Source organism: Chelonoidis abingdonii, chromosome 1 (genome assembly GCF_003597395.2).
Source record: "Chelonoidis abingdonii isolate Lonesome George chromosome 1, CheloAbing_2.0, whole genome shotgun sequence".
In the NCBI taxonomy this organism is placed as follows: domain Eukaryota; kingdom Metazoa; phylum Chordata; order Testudines; family Testudinidae; genus Chelonoidis; species Chelonoidis abingdonii.
Window position 1 is genome coordinate 14,890,393 of NC_133769.1, and position 25,110 is coordinate 14,915,502.

The 25,110-nt window shown below is 45.7% G+C and overlaps 1 protein-coding gene across 2 annotated transcripts in view; it reads right to left on the minus strand.

Moving 5' to 3' along the window:
• The window catches only part of USP6NL (USP6 N-terminal like), a 259,616-nt gene that overhangs the window by 118,818 nt on the left and 115,688 nt on the right, over positions 1-25,110 (minus strand). For both annotated transcript variants that reach the window (XM_075064228.1, XM_075064229.1), the window contains exons 3-4: positions 15,435-15,508; positions 11,145-11,227 (exon numbers count right to left, since the gene is read on the minus strand). In XM_075064228.1, the coding sequence (XP_074920329.1) occupies positions 11,145-11,227; positions 15,435-15,508 (157 nt within the window). The remainder of the gene's footprint in view (positions 1-11,144; positions 11,228-15,434; positions 15,509-25,110) is intronic.

Here is a 25,110-nt window from a genome sequence, read left to right on the forward strand (position 1 = left end):
CCCATGGCAGATCCTCCACTGTTGCTTGTACCTCCTTGGGGAAGCCAGAGAGATGCAGCCAACACACCCTTCTCATTACCATCACAGAGACTGTAGATCATGCTGCTGTATCTCCAGAACCTACAGCTTGCAGTGCTGTCCCGGAGATCAGTTGGCCCTCGGAAATGAGTGCACTGAATTGCTCTTTTCTCTTCTCAAGAATAAATTCAATATAATCTGATAGTTTGTCATAATTTGTGGAGTCATATTTTGCTAATAAAGCCTCATAGTCAGCAATTCTAAGGTGTAACATCGCTGAGGAATAAGCTTTTTCGCCAAAGAGGTCGAGCCTCTTCCAGTCTTTGTCATACAGTGTGTTTTTGAGGTCTAACTATCTGCCCCTTTCATTAACAGCATACACTACCAGAGAGTTCGGTGTAAAAAAAAACTCTGTTCCCTTTGCAGGGACATAACATTTTCTGTCAGACCTCACGCAGGTTGGAAGGATTGTTGCAGGGGTCTGCCAGATGTGTTTGACAGGTTCCATGATTGCATCATTCATGGGTAAAACAATTTTAGACTAAAAAAAATAAATTAAAAAAAAAAGGATTACATTAGCTATCCTCCTGTCATCTGGTACAGAGGTTGACTTAAGCTATAGCTTCCATTCCACAGTTAGTATTTCTTCAATGTCATATTTGAGTTCCTTCAGAACTATGGAGGTGAATGTCATCTGTTCCTGATGACTTCTTACTGTTTAGTTTATCTATTTGTTCCAAAAACTCCTCCACTGACACCTCAAACTGGGACAGTTCCTCAGATTTGTGTCCTAAAATGAATCGATCAGGTGGGAGAATCTTCCTCACACCTTCTGCAATGAGAACCAATGCAAGAAATACATTTAGCTTCTCCGCAACAGCCTTGTTTTCTCTGAGTGCTCCTTTAGCATCTTAATTGTACAGTGGCCCCTAAGATTGTTTGGCAGCTTCCTGCTGCTAATGAACTTAAAAAAAAAAAAAGTTTGTTGTTTATGTCTTTTGCTAGTTTCTCTTCAAATTCTTTTTTGGCCTGTCTACTTGTATTTTTACACTTGATTTGTCAGAGTTTATGCTCCTTTCTATTCTCCTCACTAGAGTATGACTTCAAATTTTTAAAGGATGCCTTTTTGCTCCTACCCGCCTTTTACTCTGCTGTTTAGCAACAATGGCTTTTGGGGGGGCGGGGGTCCTCTTTCTGTTTTGCTTTGTTTTTTATTTTTATTTGTGTTTAAGTTTAGTTTGAGCCTCTATTATAGTGTTTTGAAAGTTTCCATGCAGCTTGAAGGCATTTCAATCTTGTGACTATTTCTTTTACCACTTCCCCTGGAGTCTATTCTGCAACCTAATGTATCTGTCAGCAGGGTTTTCCTGATATTCAGCTTAAAAATTTCCCTTTATTAATTTCACACTGTTAATCCTTATTACTGTACTGCCTTGTACTTCTCTGAGAACACTGCCCCACTTGTGGCCTCTGCTGCCTTAATTTACCACTTAATTTATTTTGACAATTCATTTTTAAAAAACATTTTAATAGCTGGGCCACACCAATTTCTTTTCAATACCCAGAATCAATAGTACATCTAAAATTCATCAAAAGAATTACAAAATGGAAAACAACATGAATGTGAATAATATGAATAGTTTTCCTGAGGCAGTAGTTATTAAAAATGGAGTAGTAGGCATTAGAAGCAGGCCGTATTAAGTCACTGTAAATTACCACTATAATAATCATTGGAATTGACCAAAGCTTCACAACTGATATTTCACTGTGGTTTTAAATTACACTTAATATCAAGGTTAGGAATTTACCTTGAAACAGAAGCTCACTTCTGTACTATTTTTGTTGCTAATTTGTCACATTTCCAGAATGTTATATGCAATGATACCTCCTCCCTCCTGCTCCACACAGACTCAGAGAAAGCTCTAACTCTTGTTCCAATATTACAGGAAGCAGGGAGAGTACTGGTGCCACTTAGGTCTTCCCAAGTTGCATAATAGCCAGCTTGTACTGGGCAATTTTTTTAAAAAGCAAAGACAGTACTTCCTGGTGTGTGACACAAATGGTGAGGACATGAGGAAGGCTGCATAACCCTGGAACCACCTCTGCGCATCAGCAAAAAGACAGTTACCTTTTCCGTAACTGGTGTTCTTCAAGATGTATTGCTCATGTCTATTCCATATTACATATGTGTTCTTGCCACATGCACTGGTGCTGGAAGTTTTTCCCTCAGTGGTATCCATATGGGACTGGCTCTGGCGCCCTCTGGAGCGGCGCACGCATGCCACGGTATAAGGGGCACCGCCAGCTCCCCCCACCCTCAGTTCTTTCTTCAGGGAACTCCAACAGTGGGGAAGGAGGGCAGGTTATGGAATGGACATGACCAACATATCTCAAACACCAGTTCCAGAAAAGGTAACTATCTTTTCTTCTTCGAGTACTTGCTCACGTCCATTCCATATTAAGTGATTCCAAGCCGTGTTAATAGAGGCGGGTTGGCGTTCACAGAGGTGTAGACTGCAACACAGCTCTGCCAAACCCAGCATTGTCTCTGGCTTGCTAAGTGATGGCGTGGTGCACCGTGAACATGTGAATCAAAGACCATGTCGTGCCTCTGCAACATCCTGGATGGGAATGTGGACCAGGAAGGCCACCGAGGATGCCTGAGCTCTGGTCGAGTGGGCCCTCACAATCGGCGGCAGCAGGACCTGTGCCAGCTCATAACAGATCCAGATGCAGGAGGGTGATCCAGTTGGAAAGCGTCCGTGATGACAACAGAAGGCCCTTCATCCTAGCCACTGTCACAATAAAGAGTTGGGTCGACCTGCAGAACGGCTTGGTACGTGCCAGGTAAAATACTAGGGCACGTTTGACATCCAGGGCGTGAAGCCTCCTTTCCTCCCCAGTGGTGTGCAGCTTAGGACAAAAACACTGGGAGGAAGATGTCCTGGTTAACATGGAAGGAAGATACCACCTTTGGCAGAAAGGCCAGATAGGATCGCAATTAAACTTTGTCTTTGTAGAACACCATACACAGAAGCTCCAACATCAGGGCTTTAAGCTCCGACACTAGTCTCATGGATGTTATCACCACAAGGAATGCAACCTTCCATAACGGGTGGGAGAGGGAGCAGGAATCCAAAGACTCAAAGGGTGGGCCCATGAGCCTAGAAAGAACCAAATTACGGTCCCATTGTGGGACACGAGCCCAGGCCGGCGGGAAGAGTCTCTGAAGCCCTCTCAGGAATCGGACCGACATGTCCTGTGAAAACACCATCTGACCTTGAATCGGCAGGTGAAAAGCAGAGACAGCCGCAAGGTGCACTCTGATGGTGGAGAAGGCCAGCCCCTGGTTCTTAAGATGGAACAGGTAATCTAAGATAGATTGTAAAGAGGAGCGCATTGGAGAGACGCTATGCCAGTTCTCCTCAAACTGGGGGTCAGGACTCTTCAGGTGGTAGCGAGATTATTACATGGGGTGTCACGAGCTGTCAACCTTCACCCCAAACCCTGCATGCCTCCAGCATTTATAACGGTGTTAAATATATTAAAAGTGTGTTTATTTATTAGGGAGGTCTCACTCAGAGGCTTGTTGTGTGAAAGGGGTCTCCAGTAAAAAAGTTTGAGACCCGCTGCGCTATGCTCAGATGTCCAGTGGGAGAACTTCATCCATTTGGCAAGGTAGGTTGCTCTAGTGGAAGGCTTCCTGCTTTCCAAGCAGATTTGCTGGACCTCGTTAGAGCAGGCCTGCTACTCCAAGTTCAACCATGCAACATCCACGCCGTGAGGTGGAGGGTGGCGAGGCTGGGGTGTAGGAGATGCCTGTGATCCTGCCAGAGCAAATCCAGTCAGTCGGGAAGGGGCCAGGGAGCAGCCACTGCCAGGTCCATCAGTGAGCCAAACCAATTTTGGCGCAGCCATGCTGAGGCAACCATGACGACTTGGGGCTTGTCTCTCTTGACCTTTGACGGGACTCTGCTGATGAGAGGGATTGGCAGGAATGTGTACATCAGAACCAACAATGACAGGAAGAAGGCATTGGAGAGGAAGGGTTTGCCCAGAGACCTTGTAGGGAACAGAAGCGATGACATTTCCTGTTCTGTCTGGTGGTGAATAGGTCCACTTGGGGATTTCCCCACCTCTGGAAGAGAGTCCGTGCTACCTCTGGATGGAGCGACCACTTGTAGTGAGAGGGAAAAGACCTGCTGAGGCAATCTGCCAGCATGTTCCTGACGCCAGGGAGGTGACAAGCCTCCACCTGAATCACATGATTGATTCAGAAATCCCACAGTTGGAGTGCCTCTTGGCAGAGGACCAATGAGCATGATCCCCTTTGCCTGTTCATGCAGAACATTGAGGCCCTATTGTCCATCAACACACTCACCACCTTGCCTGCCAGGTGCAGTAGAAAGACTCCACAGGCCAAGCATACCGCTCTGAGCTCCTTGACATTTATGTGCAACATTATCTCCTCCGAGGACCACATGCCCTGGGTCTGAAGATTGCTAAGATGTACTCCCCACCTTGGTCCAAGGTGTCCGATATCAACTTGATGGAGTGATGAAGGCTGTGAAATGGAACTCCCTTCCAGGACTTCCCTGGGGTCGGTCCACCATTGCAACAAGTAAGTATCGTTGGGGGGATGGTAACTATCTTTTTCAGATGATCTCTGGACTGGGAATAGACCGTCGCTAGCCACTGCTGTAATGGCCACATCCAGAGCCTGGCATGGCAGATAACATATGTACATGCTGCTATGTGGCCCAGCAGGAACAGGCAAACCCTGGTCGTGGTCAGAGGGAACGTGGAGACTCCTGCGATGAGGTCCACCAACACTTGGAACCTCTCCTGCGGTAGACACGTTCTGGCACTGGTGGAGTCGAGCACCACTCCGATGAACTCTATTCTCTGCACTGGAACTAACTGCCGACTTTTTGTCATTTACCAGCCCACCCAGGGATGGGCACATGGCCTGCAGCACCGTGACACTCCTCTGAACTTTGGACCAGGAGCAGCCTTTGATGAACCAGTCATCGAGGCGCGGGTAGATCTGGATACCTCAATGTCTGAGGTAAGCGGCTAGTACTGACATGTACTTGGTGAACACCTTCAGTGCTGTCGCGAGACCAAACGGGAGGACCGCAAACTGATAGTGGTCAAGTCCCACCATGAAAAAGAGGAAATGTCTGTGACCTTGAAAGATTGTTATGTGGAAATATGTGTCCTTCAAGTTGAGGGCAGCATACCAGTCTCCCAGATCCAGGGAGGGGATGATGGAGGCCAGGGACAGCATGCGGAACTTTAGCTTCTTTAGGTATTTGTTGAGGTCTTGCAGGTCCAGGCTGGGGTGTAGACCACCCTTGGTCTTTGGGATTAAAAAGTACCGGGAACAGAACCCCTTGTTCCTGTACTCGTGAGGAACCTTTTCCACTGCACCCTGCTGCAGCAATCCTTCTACCTCCTGCACAAGTTGACTCTTGTGAGAGGGGTTCCTGAAGGGGGAAGGAGGGTTGGGGGGGGTAGAAAGAAACTGAAGAGCGTAACCCTGCACCACAGTATTGAGGACCCAGCAGTCCAAAGTTACAGTGGTCCATGTGGGGAGGAAAAAAGAAAGGCGGTTGGAAAACAGCAGGAAAGATAGATCTGGGGTATAGTTTGGTAGGTCACTCTCGAGCGCACCCTCAAAACGCTTGCTTGCCCCCCCTGCTTATTGCGGGTCGGGCCCGATTAGGCAGAGGGTTGAGGTGGGTGGCTTGGGCAGCATTTATAGCCCCTACTCTTCTTATGGGGCGGCTCCTGCCGGGGTTGGCTCCCTTAATCCTGAGATGGCTTATGGGCTGGATCGGGGATGTAGCCCTAGAGTTTTCAGGGTAGTGTCAGAGTCTTTCAATCCATGCAGCTTACTGTCCGTCTGTTCTGCAAACAGGACCTGGCTGTCGAAGGGGAGGTCCTGCATCGACTGCTGACCCTCAGTCAACAGACCCAAGAGGAGCAGCCAGGATGCCCTCCGCATGGAAATGGCTGAGGCCAAGGTGCAAGCCGCAGAGTCTGCCATGTCCAAAGCTGCTTGGAGGGCTGCACTGGCCGCCTCCCGGCCCTCTTTGAGGATTGCCCAGAACTCTTTCCCGGACCCTTTGGACAACGAGACTTTGAATTTGGCCACGGTCTGCCACATACTGTAGTCATAGAGGCCAAGGAGGGCTTGGTGATTGGCCCCTTTCAACTGAAGGCTGAAAGACTAATAAATTTTTTGCCCAAACAGATCCCTCCTCTTTTGAGTCTTTATTCTTGGGCGTAGCTCTGGGTTGACCCTGCCTCTGCCTCTGATTAATGGCCTCAACTACGAGGGAGTATGGAGCCGGGTGAGTATAGAGATACTCCATGGCCTTTAGCTGGCACAAATATTTGCACTCAGCCATTTTTGAAATAGGTGGCAGGGAGGAGGGGGTTTGCCACAGGGCATTAATAATATTGATACTCCCTCATGTAAGGGTAAAGCCACCCTGGCGGCTACCATGAAACAAAGAAAGTCGAACAGTCAGTCCAATGGCGCCTTGAGCAGCAGATGTTTCAGCACCATCACCAGCGGCAAGAAGGAACTGAGGGTTGGGGGATCCGGCGGCACCCCTTATACTGTCGCATGTGCTCACCACTCCAGCAGGCACCAGAGCCAGTCCCATATGGATACCACTGAAGGTAAGGTGACCAGACAGCAAGTATGAAAAATCAGGACAGGGTGGAGGGTAATAGGAGCCCAAAAATTGGGATGGTCCCTATAAAACTGGGACATCTGGTCACCCTGAAGGAAATACTTCTGGCACCGATGCATGTGGCAAGCGCACACACCTAATATGGAATGGACATGAGCAAGCACTTGAAGAGTGCCCTTACAACTCTTCCTTGAAAACCTCCTACCTTTTCCTTTCTTACTGCTTCTTCCACAGTTCATAATGTAAATGGCCACAGAAGTAGCTTGTGTGTACATGTCTCCAGGCATATGAACTTACCCACCAAATTAAACTTTTCTGTCCTAGAAGCAGTCAGCTCAGCTGAAGGTGTACGTACATAGAGCCACCAAAGGATGATACAAACAAGATGAAGCTTTCTAAAGAGGAGGAAGAATGAAAAATACGAACTATGGATGATAATCAAGGCCCACTGCAGTCTGTAACTAGTGAGACATGATCTTGTGCTAAGTTCCCTACATTCTGCGCATTCCGCTGCATCAGACGGGAAATTCTGCAGCAGTTTAAATTAAACTTTTAAAATTAAGTTTTAAATAAAATGAAGATTAATTATACAATAAAAGATTTCCTTTTTTTTTTTTAATTCTGATGTCTCGTTGAATTTTACACTGTCCTCACATTTCCAATTTTCTATATTCTACTTTTTTTTATTTTACAATTCAAGGGCATTATAAATGCCGCCAGGAAAAGTTGGTCTTGACAACTGAGTAAGAAACAGTTGGGAAGACAACCTTCAGATAAGCTTGTTCCCATAAAACTATCAACCAGTGAAATCGTTAATGCAGACTTTTGTTACCTTTAGATTTCAGAGTTAAGGGCAAATTGAAAAGAAGGGGGCAGTTCACATCTCTTGGGGCCATTGTTACAGGCTTTCTATAAACTGCATTATGACTACATTATACATATTTTCAAGGTTATCTTTACAACCATGAAGCTAGAGTCTTTTTTTTTCCCCTTATATGAAAGCTTACAACCTGAATCACAATTCTTTGGCAAACAGATTGTCATAAACAGATAGCTACGGGTTAATGTCTATTTCACCTGCAAAGGGGTAACCAAACACCTGACCAGAGGACCAATCAGGAAACCAGATTTTTCAAAGCTCAGGGAGGGAATTTTTGGGTTGGCAAACAGATAAATTCTGAAGCTTCAGTAGTGCAAAAGACACAAGACTGTGACCATAATTAAAAAGTGAACCCAGTGTAAACTGGCTTTCCCACAAAGGGGGTCTGACATTCCTGTTTAGAGTAAATTCTTCTTTGGGCACATCTCGGAATAATATAAATGTCATCTGGAATGAGTTCTAGGTTCAAAAATCATGGAGCCGCACTGACGTCATTCAAGCAAACTCTCATTCTCAAGTATTAATGCATAAGCAGACAGATACTACATCTCTTCACTAATTACACAGACCTAAAATCTTTGCTAATTCATGCAGTCTGTGTGCATTATAAACCTTTCCGTTTCCATCCCATACAGCTGAGTACACAGGGACTGGATTTTGTACAGTACTATGTACCAGGGAATAATGTCAGTACTTGAGAGGAAATATGATCTAACAATTAAGACACAGGACTAGAGTTCATGAGATCTGAGTTTCTGGAACACTGACTAGCTGAACAGAAAAAAGAATTAATAGCAGAAGTGAGGGGTTTAGTGATCTTCAGAAGTTAGTCAAGAAAGAGAGGGTTATTCAGGTAGCAAGCATTAAAAATCAACTTAAAGGAGTAGTTCATAAGAGATGCCTAAATGCAGAATCGGTATGCAAATTTCCTGCAGTTTGATTCAGCTTCTCTTAAAGTCAATGGGAGACTTTTTCCAATGACTTCAGTGATCTTTGAACTAGGCCCTAGGAAAGCAACAAGAAATAATTTTTCTTCCCTGCCACCCCCATATGTGTTTTTCTCTTTTTTACCCAAAATACATGCAATGTAATAATAGTAGTCTACAAAGTACAGCATCTTTCATCCCACTTGACTCAAAAGCACTTTATAAACCATATATGCAAGAATCAATTCACCCACTAATGAAGAAAAACCACCCCAAGACAAAATTTGACAGCTAATTAACAGCTTGCAGCAACACCACAGAACAATATGGGCAGCAAGTGAGGAAGAATGCTATAAGAACACATTTATTAGGCCTTTTAAATAATGTCTTCACTAGTCAGTAAACAATCTAGACTTCCCAATTTCTGACCTTTTTTTTTTAAACACTGTTGGACAAATATTCCATGAAACGCTAAGGTCTAGTCTGCGCTATAAAGTTAGGTTGACATAAGTCACCTTGTATCAACCTCTTTGTGCATGTGTCTTTGCTCAAATTTGTCTCCAGCCGATAAACACCCTGCTACAGCGACACAGTGAAACCACATCCTGAACAGCACAGAGTTATAGTCAACCTGTGCAGAACACTGAGGAGGAAAAAGGAAGAGGAGGATTAGGGAAGACACATTCTGTGAGATCAAGTAAACCTGTGCTGCTTCAGAGCATGAACAAAGAGCTTGGTGGGCCTATATGACTAACAGCATGGAAAAGCAGTCAGTGCTTGTTTCTCAGTGAAGCACCAATTATGGACCTGTCTGCAGCTGCTCCAGGAACACCACCAACAGCCTATGTCCCTCAGCAAACTGGCCTAGAAGAAATCCTCACATCCCTCGTTACTGCAGTACATCCTGCAGGTCTGCAAATGCAGGAGAATCATGAATCCTGTATTTGCAGTATTCATGAGAATACTGCAAAGCTCTGCGGGCTCCATGCTTCTGTCAGAGATTGCAGAGATAGGAAAGCGCCATGTGGATTTGTGGGATTTTTTTAATTTAATTATTTTTGAAAAGGCATGAAAATTATGGAATATTAATGGTATTCTGAGATGGAAAAAGCTACATACTTGGAACTTGACCCCTAGCTCCCAGAAATTCCTGGGCAGGTCATTTCTATCCCACGACACGTGGCAAAAATTTCTCAACAGCTACAATAGCCGGTAGTGGCATGATGCACCACATTTTGCATTAACACAAGCACCCCTGGTGAGTATACCAGTACTGACACAAGCAGCCAAGGATGCAGAAGTCCAAGTGATATAAAAATTTCAGTGGCTGTATGCCAACATAATTGCATCCACCACAGTTTGTAGTATAGACATGGCCTAAAAATACTGAAGAATCCTGACTGGCTAGTAGAAGGGTTAGCAAATCATTCTGTGCTATTCAATATCTGTAAATTGGTCTTCTAATAATATACTCTTACACCCATCTAAAAGCACTAATGGAACACAGGCAGCTTTGGTAAAGATGTTTCCAGGTCTTAAGGCTCATTTATGGCCTGATCCAATCCTCTATGAAGTCAATGAAAAGATGCCACAATGTTAACAGACTGTCATAACTGTTACTGAGTACAGAAAAGTGAAGAAATACCAGTCTTCACTCTGCCTTTTTTTGTATATTTGTTATGCTGGTTGTTACTAACAATATCACATACTACAATTTAATCCTATTTTTTTTTAATAAATAGTATGTGATCAAGTCTATATTGGAATGCAGCAGGGGTGCACACAATCTGGATTCTGGCATTTCCTGATTTTCAGTGCTTAATTATTTTAGGCCCCAACCCTGCAAAGACTTATGCATGAGCTTAACTTTATGCAATATGAACAGTCCCTATAACTTTAATGGGACTAGTCAGTGAATAACCTAAAACAAAAGCATTTGTCTTTGCAGGGTCAGGATCTTACTTTTTTATTAGTGTAGAATTTTGTATCGAATTTCCTACACTTTTTAAACAAAAAAAGATGGAAAAATAAGTAAAAACATAAAAAGAAGCGTCCTTTTCTAAAACTTTAAAACTTCTGATCTGCACTTTTCAAAAATGTTATACATATACTACAATTTTAGTTTGAGAGAGACAAGGTAGGCCAAGTAATATCTTTTATCAGGCCAACTTCCGTTGATGAGAGAGAAATTTTTGCACTTACACAGAGTTTTTCTCTTCTTCAAATCTCTAATATTCTTGGACCAACACAGCTATAATTACACTGCAGATTTTAATTTTGTAATTCAAAAAATATAAATAACTTATCCAATCTTAATTCAGATGCACTATAAGTATCCACTGTAACTAAATATAACATTCACATAAAATAGTCCAAAACTTTTCTATTCCCAACTACAGATCAATTTCAATCATAGAATAAAAAAAGCAAAGAATATAATAGAAAAACCACAGTGCAACACTATTCTAAATTTATACACTGAATGAAATTCTGTTCTCATAGCAGTTCTATTACAAGTAAGCAATCAATACTTTCACCAATTAGGCATATATCAAAAAATACTAATAAGTAATAAACTTTTAATCTTATTTCCTTTTCAAACTAGCAACTTACTGTAGAAAACCAAATCTATCTGTGACTTTGTAAAGAAGGTAGTCTGCATCTTCCCAAGGTTCAATCTGGGCACCTTCGCGTCCCTAAAAAAAGAAAGGCAGGCAACAATGAAGGCTTATGGCACCACACAGCAACCTGGTCTAAAACTTAAAAAGACAGGACATGAGTTATGCACTTGGAGGCATATTCTATATCTGTCACGCAGACCACCACCACAGAACTCCCAATCTGACCTACAAAGGAGGGGAGAGCTCCACAACCATCCCACCAAATTTACTTATTTCCACAGTAGAAGAGTTCCTCCAGTTGTTTTTTTTGTACAACCCTCCATGTCACTGGTGGAGTTGGGGAGCAATGTGGTAAAAAGAACAGATGAATAGTGAGGAACAATATTTTAAAAGGCTTTGAAAGACAGGATGTGTCTTTAACTTGATGTGGTGGACAAGGGAGAGCCAGTGGAGAGATTTAAAAAGGGAGGGCGTGATATGGACTGATCAGCAGGGAAAGATTATTTTAGCAGCTGCATTTTGTAGAATCAGTGGGAGTAATATGTTTGTCACAGAGGTCTGAGGAGGTGGTGGAGGCAGCTGAAGTCATAAAGATGGGAGATCATGCTGCATTTTAGCTGTATGGCAGGAAGAAAATGATGAATCTTAGACATATGTGGAAGAAGAGCAGCCACACTTAGATACTGTCTGGATACAAGGAGTGAGAGGGAGAGGAAGATTTTCCCCAGGTTACATAAAAGCCTGACTGATACAGAAAATGACAATTTCTAATAATAAATCAAAGCTGATGTGCATGTATGCGCACACGTTCTTATTGTTAATGGGGGGAAGGATAGCTCAGTGGTTTGAGCATTGGCCTGCTAAACCCAGGGTTGAGAGTTCAATCCTTGAGGGGGCCGCTTAGGGATCTGGGGCAAAAATTGGTCCTGCTATTAAAGGCAGGGGGCTGGACTCAATGACCTTTCAAGGTCCTTTCCAGTTCTAGGAGATTGGTATATCTCTTATTATTATTTATATTCTGACAGCCAGTATGCCTCAGCATTGACCTGCCCAGGCCTCCTCCATGGGTAAGTCCAGTCTTTGATGCCTATACATTCAATAACCCCTGTGATAAAGGTGCTAGAAAAGGTCTCCATTAGTGCTAGCTGTGATGGCTATTGTATAGGAATTCCTGTCTCCCAGAATATTGAATGTACCACCAGAACCATGGTAGAACTGGACGTGCAGGAGCCTGGGGTGCACCCGCAGAGTTGTAGAGTGAATGGGAGTTGGAATGTAGGGAGTTGGAGAGGACTGGCAGGGTTGAGATGCGGGAAGGTTGAAGTACATTGACAGTTGCGGGGTACAGGAGTAGTGGTACACTGGCAGAGTGTTTAGTGCAGGAAGATTAAGGTGCAAGAAGGTTGGGATACAATAGCAGGGCTAAGGAGTGTGCCCCACCCTCTCTTAGAATCCTAGAATATCAGGGTTGGAAGGGACATCAGGAGGTCATCTAGCCAACCCCCTGCCCAAAGCAGGACCAATCCCCAGCTAAATCATCCCAGCCAGGGCTTTCTCAAGCCGGGCCTTAAAAACCTCTAAGGAAGGAGATTCCACCACCTCCCTAGGTAACCCATTCCAGTGCTTCACCACCCTCTTAGTGAAAAAGTTTTTCCTAATATCCAACCTAAACCTCTCCCACTGCAACTCGAGACCATTACTCCTTGTTCTGTCATCTGTTACCACTGAGAACAGTCTAGACATCCTCTTTGAAACCCCTTTCAGGGAGTTTAAAGCAGCTATCAAACCCCTCCTCATTCTTCTCTTCTGAAGACTAAACAATCCCAGTTCCCTCAGCCTCTCCTCATAAGTCATGTGCTCCAGCCCCCTAATCGTTTTTGCTGCCCTCCGCTGGACTCTTTCCAATTTTTCCACATCCTTCTTGTAATGTGGGGCCCAAAACTGGACACAGTACTCCAGATGAGGCCTCACCAATGCCGAACAGAGGCCTTGCCTATTCTACCATCCTCATTTATCTCCCTGCTGATAAACCCCTCCCCTTGCTGGAGCCCCAAATCCCTATTCCTCTAACCCTCACACTCCTCCATCTCCTAATATCCTGGGAGGGGAAGGGCGCCTTACATATCAAATTTCCCTCCCCACCAAAAGACTTCAGTTACTTTCCCCCCAAAATACAATTTGAGTCATAGGTGGCAGTTTTAACAACCTCCAACTGCTCAGTTAAAAAAAAACTCCCTTTGTCTAAGGTGGGGGCTTGTGATTAACTTACCTTTAATTATGTTGATGGGTAAGTTCACAGCCATCGTGATTCATTAATGTGTCCCAGTACAGGGCATTACTAGGAAACAATTTTTGAAGGTGCCTGTAATTCAGGAACTCCTTGGCCGAATAACCCCAAATTTGGATTCCTAATTCTACCCTGCATCCTGTCTCACTTGAGGGGCACTAAATTTCAATGTAATACAAGTGACTATTCAGATTTTAGCATGCTTACAAGAGTCAGGTTTTAAAGCATATAAAATGGCAAAAATATAAACGTTCTAGCTGATTTTCTGTATTGATGCATACATAATATTAAAAATGTATATTTTCTTAAATATTGTTCTCAGCATGGGTACCCAAAGATTTAGTGCACTACCTTGGGTAAAATGTGACAAATCTGAACCAGTTTGACCTGCATCATATCAATTAAATTTTAATTTAATTTATTTTCATTGTACAGACCTTTAGCTCTGTACAATGAAAATAAACTAAATTAAAATAAAAAAACACACCACCTAGCCATTTTTTTAAGTTTCTATTTTTTTCTGAGCTTACATATCTGGAACCCCTGGCTCAAATGACTCCAAATTTAAGTCATTAACCCTAGCCTGCACACTTCAGAGGCACACCAACTTTCAAAGAAATTTGAAAAAGTTTCTCTCTTCTAGATTACTTAGCAAGCTCAACCTTTAAACAGATGTAATGCAACCTCAACTATAGTGGCAGTGCTGCACCACTATAATTAAAGTCTTTCAGCCATGACTGCTACCAACTTTGCACTAAAGCTATTGCTATAAAACTAATGTCAGTGAAAAGAAAATCCCTTAAAATCAAATATATGCCACATTATATAGATACATCTTTACTTTATATACAATTTTGTATAATGTTTCCTTACCTCCACAAATTACAGTCTAGCACAGTGATACTCAGACTGAGGTGCGGGAGCCGCAAGTGGTTCTTTAATGTGTCTCCTGCAGCTCTTTGCAACACATGATATTAAAACATTGTATGATTTAATTATTAACCAGTCTACGTTATTAACCAATAAAAATGCTTTTATTATGTTATTAACCAATTAAGTTATCAACCTGCACTAAGTTATCAACTTATTTGCTGTGAAAATAATATACACTACTATTTTAGATATAGATGTATTATGTGTGTGCGTTTAAATACCTATATATACACACGCGCACGCACACACTCACTCTCTCTACACACTCTCTCTCTCTCTATATATAAAAAAAATAAAAATAAATATTTCCCTGGCATACTATTTAAATATGAATGTATAGTACTATAGCCTGCTACCACTGTGACTCTTTTGGGTAATGTTGATCACTAATTTGGCTCCTGAACCACTGAGGTCTGAGTATCTCTGGCCCAGCACGTCGTATGGCTACCAATGATACTCTGCTGAGAATATGTGAGTAAGATGTAGGCATGCATAACCCAGTTGTATTCTATGGTAGTCTTACTCGCTATATGGTACAAAAACAGCACAAGCTGAAATTTTTTTCTTTACATAAAATAGGTTACTGTAGCAAATCAATGTGGTTATTTTTTTTTCTTTTCAATTGCCATTAGTGATTTAGCATTAAATTTCTGTGATCATGCATCAATAAAGAGTTAAAGTATGTGTATCCTCAAAAAAAAAAAAATAGTGTCTCTAGATAAATACATTGGATTCACTAAACAGCATCAATCAGAATAAATAAAAACCTGATCGGTTGTAAGACATAGGCACCTCAATATAAGTGAGAGAAAAATGACAAAAATAGTCCTGAAGCAACTTACATACCTCTGAAACTTAAGTTTATCAAACCATCAGCAAAAACATGGAGAGAAAAAAAAATAAAGCAAGCTCTCCTAATATTAATGTGTACTGAACTTGATGCAGATTATCACACAGAATATTTTAGGAGAAAGCTATTTATTTTTGAACTTGCCAGAGGAAGCCCACATTTCAATTTCTAATAGTCAATGCCAAAATTACACTATTAACAGGAGCACTTACTTTGTCATACTTGGCAACTATCTCAGCTCGTTCTTGGGCAAGTTTGATAGCAGCATCCTGCTCGGCATCTGAATCTGTTCAGGAGTAAAATAAAAAGTAACTGAGGTTTGCTCTCTCTGTAATCAAGAATTTGTTGAAAAGTAATTAGAGAATAAATCTTTATCACACAGAGACATTAGGTCTCAGGAGTACCAAAAATGAATATAGCAAAATGAAATATGGTGGTATAACCTGAAAAGTAACAATTTGAATTCTGTTCAGGATTAATAAAATTGTACACTGTTCCAACTGCTGAACGGATGTAACTTCAACTCTCAAACCTGTAATCTAACAACATATTTTATTTCTATACCATTATGAGAAACGGAACAGCTAAAGTTTCTTGTGATAAGATGCATTAGGAACTTGAGAGATATCACTACTGAGTTTTTGTGATTCTTTCACAATTTTCACTAACTATAGCGCTTCATTCATTGATTTTCTTTTTTTAAAATTACATCCATCATGGTTTGTGATATTACAATGCTCTCTTATGCGGCAAAGGCCAATGCTGAAGTATTTTCTCTAAGCTTTCCACAAGATGGCCATTTAAATCTTGAAAAGAACTGAAAGACTGAAGGCCTCAGGACTAAAACTTCCACATGCACCTTACCCTTAAGAAAACACGATTACCCACCTTTTAGTAACTGTTGTTCTTCAAGATGTGTTGTTCATGTCTATTCAAAGTAGGTGTGCACGCACAGCGTGCACGCCAGCCGGAAGATTTTCCCCTAGCAGTGTCCGTAGGGTCAGCCCTGGCGCCTCCTGGAGTGGTGCCACTACAGCTCCCTATAAAAGGGCCCGCGGACCCTCTACCCCCTCAGTTTTTTCTTGCCGGCACTCCGACAGAGGGGCAGGAGGGCGGGTATTGGAATGGACATGAACAACACATCTCGAAGAACAACAGTTACTAAAAGGTGGGTAACCTTTTTTTCTTCGAGTGGTTGTTCATGTCCATTCAAAGTAGGTGACTCACAAGCCTAACCTTAGGTGGCGGGGTCAGAGATCACTGCTGACTGGAGTACTGCACGACCGAAGGCTGCATCATCCCTAGCCCAGTGCGTGATGGCGTAGTGGGACAAGAATGTGTGGATGGAAAACCACGTGGCCGCTCTACAAATCTCCTGAGTCAGGTTCTGAGCCAGAAACGCCGCAGAGGAGGCCTGCGCCCTAGTGGAGTGGGCCGTGACTGGAGGGACAGGGGTCTTAGCTATGCGGTGGCATTCCCGGATGCAGGTTGCGATCCATGAAGAGATTCGCTGAGAAGAGACCGGGAGCCCCTTTATCCTATCTGCCACTGCAGTGAAGAGCTGAGTTGAGTGTCTGAATGGCTTGGTACGCTCGATGTAAAAAGCCATGGCCCTGCAGACATCCAGAGAATGTAACCTCCGCTCCTCATTGGAAGTGTGTGGTTTTGGATAAAACACCGGGAGAAAAATATCTTGACCCATGTGGAACTGTGAGATGACCTTGGGTAGGAAAGCCGGGTGAGGTCTAAGTTGGACCTTGTCCTTATAGAAAATAGTGTACGGAGACTCGGATGTTAACGCCCTGAGCTCCGACACCCTCCTGGCCGAGGTGATCACCAACAGGAAGGCGGTCTTATTTGGCAAGTACAACAGGGAGCACGAAACCAGAGGCTCAAAGAGAGGTCCCAAGAGGGCAGTGAGGACCAGATTCAGGTCCCAAGCAGGGATCAGCTGATGAACATGCGGAAACAGCCTGTCCATACCTTTGACGAAACGCCAGACCAGCGGGTTAGCAAACACCGAGGTATCCCCTCTCCCGGATGGAAAGCCGAGATGGCCGCCAAGTGAACACGAATCGAGGAGAAGGAGAGGACCAGTTGTCTGAGGTGGAGCAAATAGTCTAAGACAATGGGGATTGGGACCCCCAGTGGATTGTGACCTCGCTGACCCAACCATACAGAGAAGTGCTTCCATTTGGCCAGGTAGGTGGTTCTAGTTGACCGTTTCCTACTGCCGAGCAGCACTTGTCTGACCTGCTGGAAGCACTGCAACTCCACCAGGTTCAGCCATGGAGCATCCATGCTGTGAAGTGAAGGGACTCGAGGTTTGGGTGGTGGATGGAACCCCGGTCCTGTGTGATCAGGTCCGGGAGCAGGGGCAGCATCAGAGGCACCTGAACGGACATGTGCAGGAGTGAGGTGTACCAATGCTGGCGCGGCCACGCTGGAGCTTTCAGGATTACCCGTGCGTGCTCCCTGTGAATCTTCAAAATCACCCTGTGTATCAGGGGGATCGGAGGGAAGGCATAGAGCAGACCGAACCCCCAAGACTGTAGGAAGGAGTCCAACAGAGACCCCTGACTGCGGCCCAGGAGGGAGCAGAATCATCGGCACTTCCTGTTTTCCCTCGAGGTGAACAGGTCTAACCGAGGAAAGCCCCAGAGCTGGAAAATTGAGCGTACCACGTCCCATCGGAGGGATCACTCGTGACCCCGGAACGAGCGACTGAGGGTGTCTGCCAAACCGTTCTGCTCCCCCGGAAGGTAGAACGCCGTCAGGTGGGTAGCATTGTGGACGCAGAAATCCCACAGTGCGAGGGCTTCCCTGCACAGGGGAGAGGAGTGTGCACCCCCGTTTGTTGATATAAGACTGCCGACGTGATGTCCAAGAGGACTGAAACGCTTTTGCCAGCCAGGTGGGACCGGAAGGTCAAACAAGCCAGGCAAACCACTCTCAGCTCCCTGACATTGATATGCAACTTGAGGTCCTCTGGCAACCACAAGCCCTGCGTCCTGAAGTGTCCCAGGTGTGCTCCCCACCCCCGATCCGAGGCATCTGTTACCAGGGAGAGAGAGGGTTGAGGGGCAGCGAAGGGGACACCCATGCACACTTTCTGCGGGTCAAGCCACCACCGCAGCGAGCTTAGCACCAAGTGGGGAATGGACACCACTGAGTCCAAGGGGTCCCGGGCCGAGCGATATACTGTCGCTAACCAGGACTGCAGCGGGTGAAGCCGGAGTCTGGCATGGATTACCCACATAGGTGAACGCCGCCACGTGACCCAACAGCCGGAGGCAAACTCGCGCCATAGTAATCGGGGCGTGGTGCAGTCTGAGGATGAGCTCGGAGATCGCATGGAACCTGGATTCTGGCAGGTACGCTCTGGTGTGGGTGGAGTCAGAACTGCTCCTATGAACTCGATTCATTGCGTCAGAGATGGGGTGGACTTGGCTTTGTTCAAGAGCAGGCCGAGATTGAGAAAGGTCCGCCTGATGAACGACATCTGGGTCTCCACCCGCCCCTTGGAGAGGCCCTTTGTGAGCCAGTCATCCAGGTAGGGGAATACCTGGATGTCCCACCTGTGCAGGAAGGCTGCCACGACTGCCATGAACTTCATGAAGACCCTTGGAGCAGCTGACAGGCCGAACGGGAGCACCATGAACTGCAGATGGGCGTCGGCCACAACAAACCTGAGGTACCGACGGTGTCAGGGAATTATGGCAATGTGGAAATAAGCGTCCTTTAAGTCGAGGGCAGCATACCAATCTCCTGGATCCAGGGAGGGAACAAATCGAGGACAGGGAGACCATGCGGAACTTGAGCTTTCGTACAAACTTGTTCAGCCGCCGCAAGTCTAGGATGGGTCTCAGGCCCTCTTTCGCCTTCGGTATTAGGAAATACCAGGAGTAGAAGCCTTCCTCCACCGCCCCTGCCTCCGTGAGGGACTTCACTTCTTGACTTAGAAGTTGCTTGTGAGATGGGTCCCTGAAGAGGGACGGGGAGGGGGGCTGGTGGAGCAGGAGGGAGGAGAACTGGATAGAATATCCCCTCTCTACCGTGCGGCACACTCAGCTGTCCAACGTGATTTGGGACCAGGCACAGTAGAAGGGGGACAGACGTGACCCAAAAGGTAGGGTTAGAAGGATCCAGAGTCTCGATAGGTAGGTCGCCCTCGACCGTACCATCAAATAGGGGGCCTAGGCCCCGATGGTGGTCTCGACTGACCAGACACCTGGCCGGAGGGGTGGCGTTGGTGACGCCTCCTGCCATTTCTGCCCCGCCTGCGTCCCAGCTCCTGGTAAGCCTGAGGCTGGTAGGGGCGTGGGGCCATCCGCGGCCTAAATTGCCTGCGCTGGGTAGCAGGAGTATGCAAGCCCAGTGAGCGAAGCGTGGCCCACGAGTCCTTTAGGCTATGCAGACACTTGTCCGTCTTTTCTGCAAACAACATCTGCCCCTCAAAGGGGAGGTCTTGAATGGTCTGCTGGACCTCATAGGGCAGGCCCAAGACCTGAAGCCAGGCTCTCCGCTGCTTGACCAGGCTCATGGCCAGGGTGCGCGGGCTGAGTCCGCCACATCTAGGGCAGCCTGGAGAAGAGGCTCGAGAGATCAGCTTCCCCTCCTCCACTAGGGCTGAAAACTCTGACCTCAAGTCCTGGGGAAGGAGCTCCATAAACTTCGACATGGTTGAACACGTGTTATGACCATATTGGCTAACAGTTGCCTACTGGTTGACAAAGTGGAGTTATAGGCCTGCTGTGGAGTACACTTTTCTGCCAAAGAGGTCGAGTCTTTTAGCATCCCTGCTCTTTGGTGTTGATCCCTGAAACCCTTGATGCTCCCGTTGATTGGTCGCATCCACCACCAGGGAGTCTGGGGGGGGGGGGTGGACAAGCGTTCGCGCCCTTTAGAGGGGACGAAATAGCGCCGCTCCGTTCTCTTGGCAGTAGGGGCCAGTGAGGCTGGCGTTTGCCATAAGGTGCGGGACATATTCGCTATAGTCTTTATCAGCGGGAGAGCCACCCTGGATGACTCTGAGGGAGCCAGGATGTCTACTACAGGGTCCGCGTCCACCTCGATTTCCTCAGTTTGGATTGCAAGGCTCTGAGCTGCTCGCTGGAGCAGCTGTTGGAAGATTCGAGTGTCCTCCAAGGCCGGTGCGGCAGCCATGCCCAAGACCGCTTCGTCCGGGGAGGAAGACGAGGAAATTACATGGATCGGCCCTTCCTCCGGTGCGTGCAGTCCTTCGGGGTCCTGCGGCACACGCTACTGTGGTTGCGGGGCTGGCTCCGATTCTGAATGTGACACCGCGACCGGTACTGGGGTTGCCAGCGAGCGGCTTGGCGTATCGGGCGGTGCCTGCTGAGCCCGAACTGTAGCTGCTGCCGGTGCCGCTGCTCACTTAGGGGTTGCTGAACTTGGATATGGCACACTCCTGCCCAGCGACGGTGCTGGTGGACGAGGCAGCTGCACTGGGGCCACCGACGCCAAGGAGACCGAGGCTGATCTTGATCAAGGACCAAACGCCTGGCCTACTGACTGGTGGTAGGCCCAGGGGGTCCAAAACAGCCACTGCAAGGGTGGATGCCATTGCTGCTGCCACTGGGGGTAACGCTGGTGGCTCGCCTCCAAAACCGATCTCCTGCTCCGCGACCGGCTGGAGTGGTAGGAGTCTGCCTCTGAATCTGAAGTTTCTGAGTACAAGGACCTGGGGGGAGCAGCACCCGGTGCCGTTGGAAAGCACTTAGCGGCGCGGTGCAGGGAGGGAGGCAACAGCATAGCCGGCTTGCTCCTCGATTGTACTGGGGGACGGGTCGCGGTAGGCAACTCCCTACAGTGCGGGGAGGCCGGCGCCGGGAGTCCCATCAAATCTGAGGCCGCCTCGAACACCTCCGGTGTCAAAGGGAGACGCAAGTCTCTGCTGAGGTCTGGGGATCTAGGCTGGTCCAGACTCAACCGCCCTCTCTGCAGTGCGTGAGTTGACAGAGTGGCCAAGGGCTAGTACCCCAGCCTGTCCGCTTGCACCTGCGGACGGCGTCGGCCTTGGGTCCTGGTGGGGTGACCATTCCCTCACTGGCTCTCTCTTCTTAGCGGGCATCAGCAACGGTGAGTGGTACTGCACTGAGGCCGACTTCCTATGACCCGACTCCATCCAGTGCCGGGTTTTAGATGACTTGGGCTGGACCCTAAGTCCTGATGCCGGTGCCGGGGCGCTCTGCACTGAGGAAGACGTGCTGGGCACCACCTCGGCCGGTTCCGGGTCTGAGGGTGGCCGCAGGGCAACCTCCATCAGGAGGACTCTAAGTCTTTGAGCTCTGTCTTTGAGAGTTCTCAGGCGGAAGCCTCTGCAAATAGAGCACCGGTCCTTTTGGTGACTCTCTCCGAGCCACCTCAAACAAGCAGAGTGCGGGTCACTCTTGGGCATGAATTTCCCGCAGTCCTTGCAGAGTTTAAACCCGGGAGAACCGGGCATGCCCCAGCGGGTGACAAAAATGGGGGGGGGGACCCCAACTACCGAGAACTATATACAATGACCTAAGTAAACTAACTATAACGTAACTATATACACGGACTATACACAAGGATGGGACACTGCTAACTTGCTATGCGCAAGAAAAGTTCCAGCTAGCTGTCACCGGCAGTAAGAAGGAACTGAGGGGGTGGAGGGTCGGCAGGCCCCTTTATAGGGCGCCGTAGTGGCGCCACTCCAGGGGGCGCCAGGGCCGACCCTACGGACGCTGCTAGGGGGAAAATCTTCCGGCTGGCGTGCACACGCACACCTACTTTGAATGGACATGAACAACCACTCGAAGAAGAACTCAGATATTGCAAATAATGCTACATCTTCTTGCTACTTTTAAAAAAAACCTACAATTAATGGTGTATGAGTAATTCCCAAGATTCATAAAGTGACAGGATTCAAATACACCAGAAGTATTAAAGTAGCAGTCCTTGAATTAACTCTTAGGACACTGGCTATTCCCAAGGAAGCAGTGAAGGAAAAGATGAGTCATATCAGGAACTGAAGCTGGGGCAAGAAAGAGCAAGTGCAATGGGAACAGCATGACACATCAGGATGATAAGTCTGACACATGAGAGGAGATGGAGCCTTCCAGCCGACTGATGAGGTAGCATGGGACCTTCCAATCAACTGATGAGAAAGTAACACTTCAATGTAGCACTGGGGATCAGAGTGTTAGAAAGGATCTTGCTGACTGAGAGAAGGGAGTAGAAAATAGAATAAGAGACAGAAAAACTAGACTAGCTTATCTGGCTCCAATCCCAAAGTAAAAAGTACACTTAACCTTTAGTTTTCCAGTGGCAGAGGAGACACATAAGAAAGTCAAGATATCTTACCAACCAACATTTAACAATGATCAAGTAACTAATTCAAAAATGGTCATGGCATCAGAATTAATGAAGGAAACCATCTTCCACCAACGGAAGACTTTCTTTTTTTTTTTTTAATAGCAATAAATTTTGAAAAAGCAGCTATCAAAAAAGATTTGGTATTTAAAGAATACATTCATTTCAAAACTGTATTTTCATTCACCATCTAGTCTTTGAAGTGGGCATCCTTGTAGTGTATTATTTCTGTAGAAAGGAAACACTTCCGAAGTATATGCCATGAAAAAAGGTAAATTGTAAGAGATTCTGTATAAAAGCATCATATTCCAAGGACAGATTTTTCACTATTTGTTCAACCCTTATATATCCTTATGGGATTTATTATGACTATTTTCCAGGACAATGGCTTTCCTAGATATTTCCACTAACCCGATTACAAACAAAGGCAGAACATTCTTGAGAAGCACACACATTTTCTTACTGATACCTGACACAATATAATATTAACTGTGACAAATGGATTGTAATGAGCAAAGAATGACAGTTGAGTATCCCTTAAAATGAAAGAGAAAAAGATAAAAGCTTAAATATGTTAACCAAGGAGCCAGTTAAAGGAAATTGCTGTTAGAAAATACTTTTTAACACATTAAGTTTTGGGTTTGATGTGGTGGTTTTGGTTTTCTGTTCTTTTAAAACCACAGCTGATAAAATAAAACCCGTATAGTTACTTGTATAGTAAATCCTCGCTTAACGTTTAGTTATATTCCTGAAAAATGCTACTTTAAGCAAAATAATGTTAAGTGAATCCAATTTCCCCATAAGAATTAATGTAAATGGGGGTGGGAGAGTGTTGGATTCCAGGGAAATTTTTTTCACCAGACAAAAGACTACATATATATACACATATACATATACACAGTATAAGTTTTAAACAAACAATTTAATACTGTACACAGCAATGATGATTGTGATGCTTGGTTGAGGTGGTGAAGTCTGAGGGTGCAATATTTCCCAGGGAATGCCTTACTGCTAAAATGATGAACTAGCACTGAGCTGAGCCATCAAGGGTTAACACATTGTTGTTAATGTAGCCTCACCACTCTACAAGGCAGTAGGAACGGAGGGAGGGGAGACAGCATGGCAGAGAGAGACAGACAGACATCTCTCACCATCTGTGAGAGAAAAAAAACTTGCATTGCCTTTTTAAGTTCACTGACCCCACTCTAAGTACATTGCCTTTTTAAGTAGATCAGCAAGCTGAGACAGCAGCTGCTGCTAGCAAGCTTCCTCCGGTAGGCTGCCCGCAATGGATAGCCTGCTGGGCGACTGCACGGGGAATTTAGGGGACCTTGGAGCCGACAGGGGGGCTGCTGGTCCACCCTGGTTCCAAGACCCCACCAGCTAGCTCCAACAGGCTGCTCTTTCTGCAAGCAGTGCAGCTGCCAAACAACGTTATAAGGGAGCATTGGGCAACTTTAAATGAGCATGCTCTCTAATTCACCAGCAATACAACAATGAAACAACATTAAACCGGACAACCTTAAGTGAGGAGTTATTGTATTAAAAGATTCCATGACTGTCATTCTGTAGCCTAGAATGTCTGTTGAGTCAGTGTGAATGGTTGAGAGTTCTTTTTGTTTAGATACCATCAGTTTGAATCATCACTGGAATTTGTTGCCTGTTACCATACGATATTTAAGTTCTTCGCCATTTCAATTTTACAAATTGCACCTGTATGAAAGGCTTTCAGGTACCATCAATCCAACCACCACACTTACTTTACAGCTAAGTTGCATGCACAATATCATGTGTTGCATGAGAGACACTGCATATATTGTGCATTATTTGGCCCAAGTGCCATAGTTCTTACAGTATGGGCTTTTCCCCTATATAAGAAATAGTGTTCTATACTCTCAGTTTCTCAGGTATCTATCCAAATTCTTATGCTCTCCCATCAGCAGAGTACAAAAATCTACAACAAGACCACAAAGACCACCACCTTTCAAAAAAAAAATCTAACAAGTTCTACTCCTGAGGGAATTCTGCACCAAAAATTAGACATTCTGCTTAAAAATATATATATATTTTTATATATTTATATATAAGTGTCGCCGGATGGTAGTGAAGAGAGGGAAGGTAGTCAAGACTGATGGGTGGAACTACCACGGGCCACATAGCAGACATACAGACCAGCTACAAGTACCTTGGCGTCCCACAGTCACATGGAAACCACGATGAGGAGGCAAGGAGACAGCAACATCCAAGTATCACCAAAGAATAAGACAGGTCCTGAAGAGCCAGCTCATGGGAAGAACAAGATTCACGCCATCAACAGATACGCCCTGCCGGTATCAGATACCCCCGGTATAGTGAGCTGGCCAAAGGAGGACATGGAAGCTGCCGATGTGAAGACCCGGAAGCTCCTCACAATGCACGGAGGTTTCCACCCCAAGTCCAACACCCAGAGACTGTATACCAGCCGGAAAGAAGGCAGGCGGGGCTTGGTGAGTGTCAAAGCCACCGTCCTGGACGAAACCTGGAACA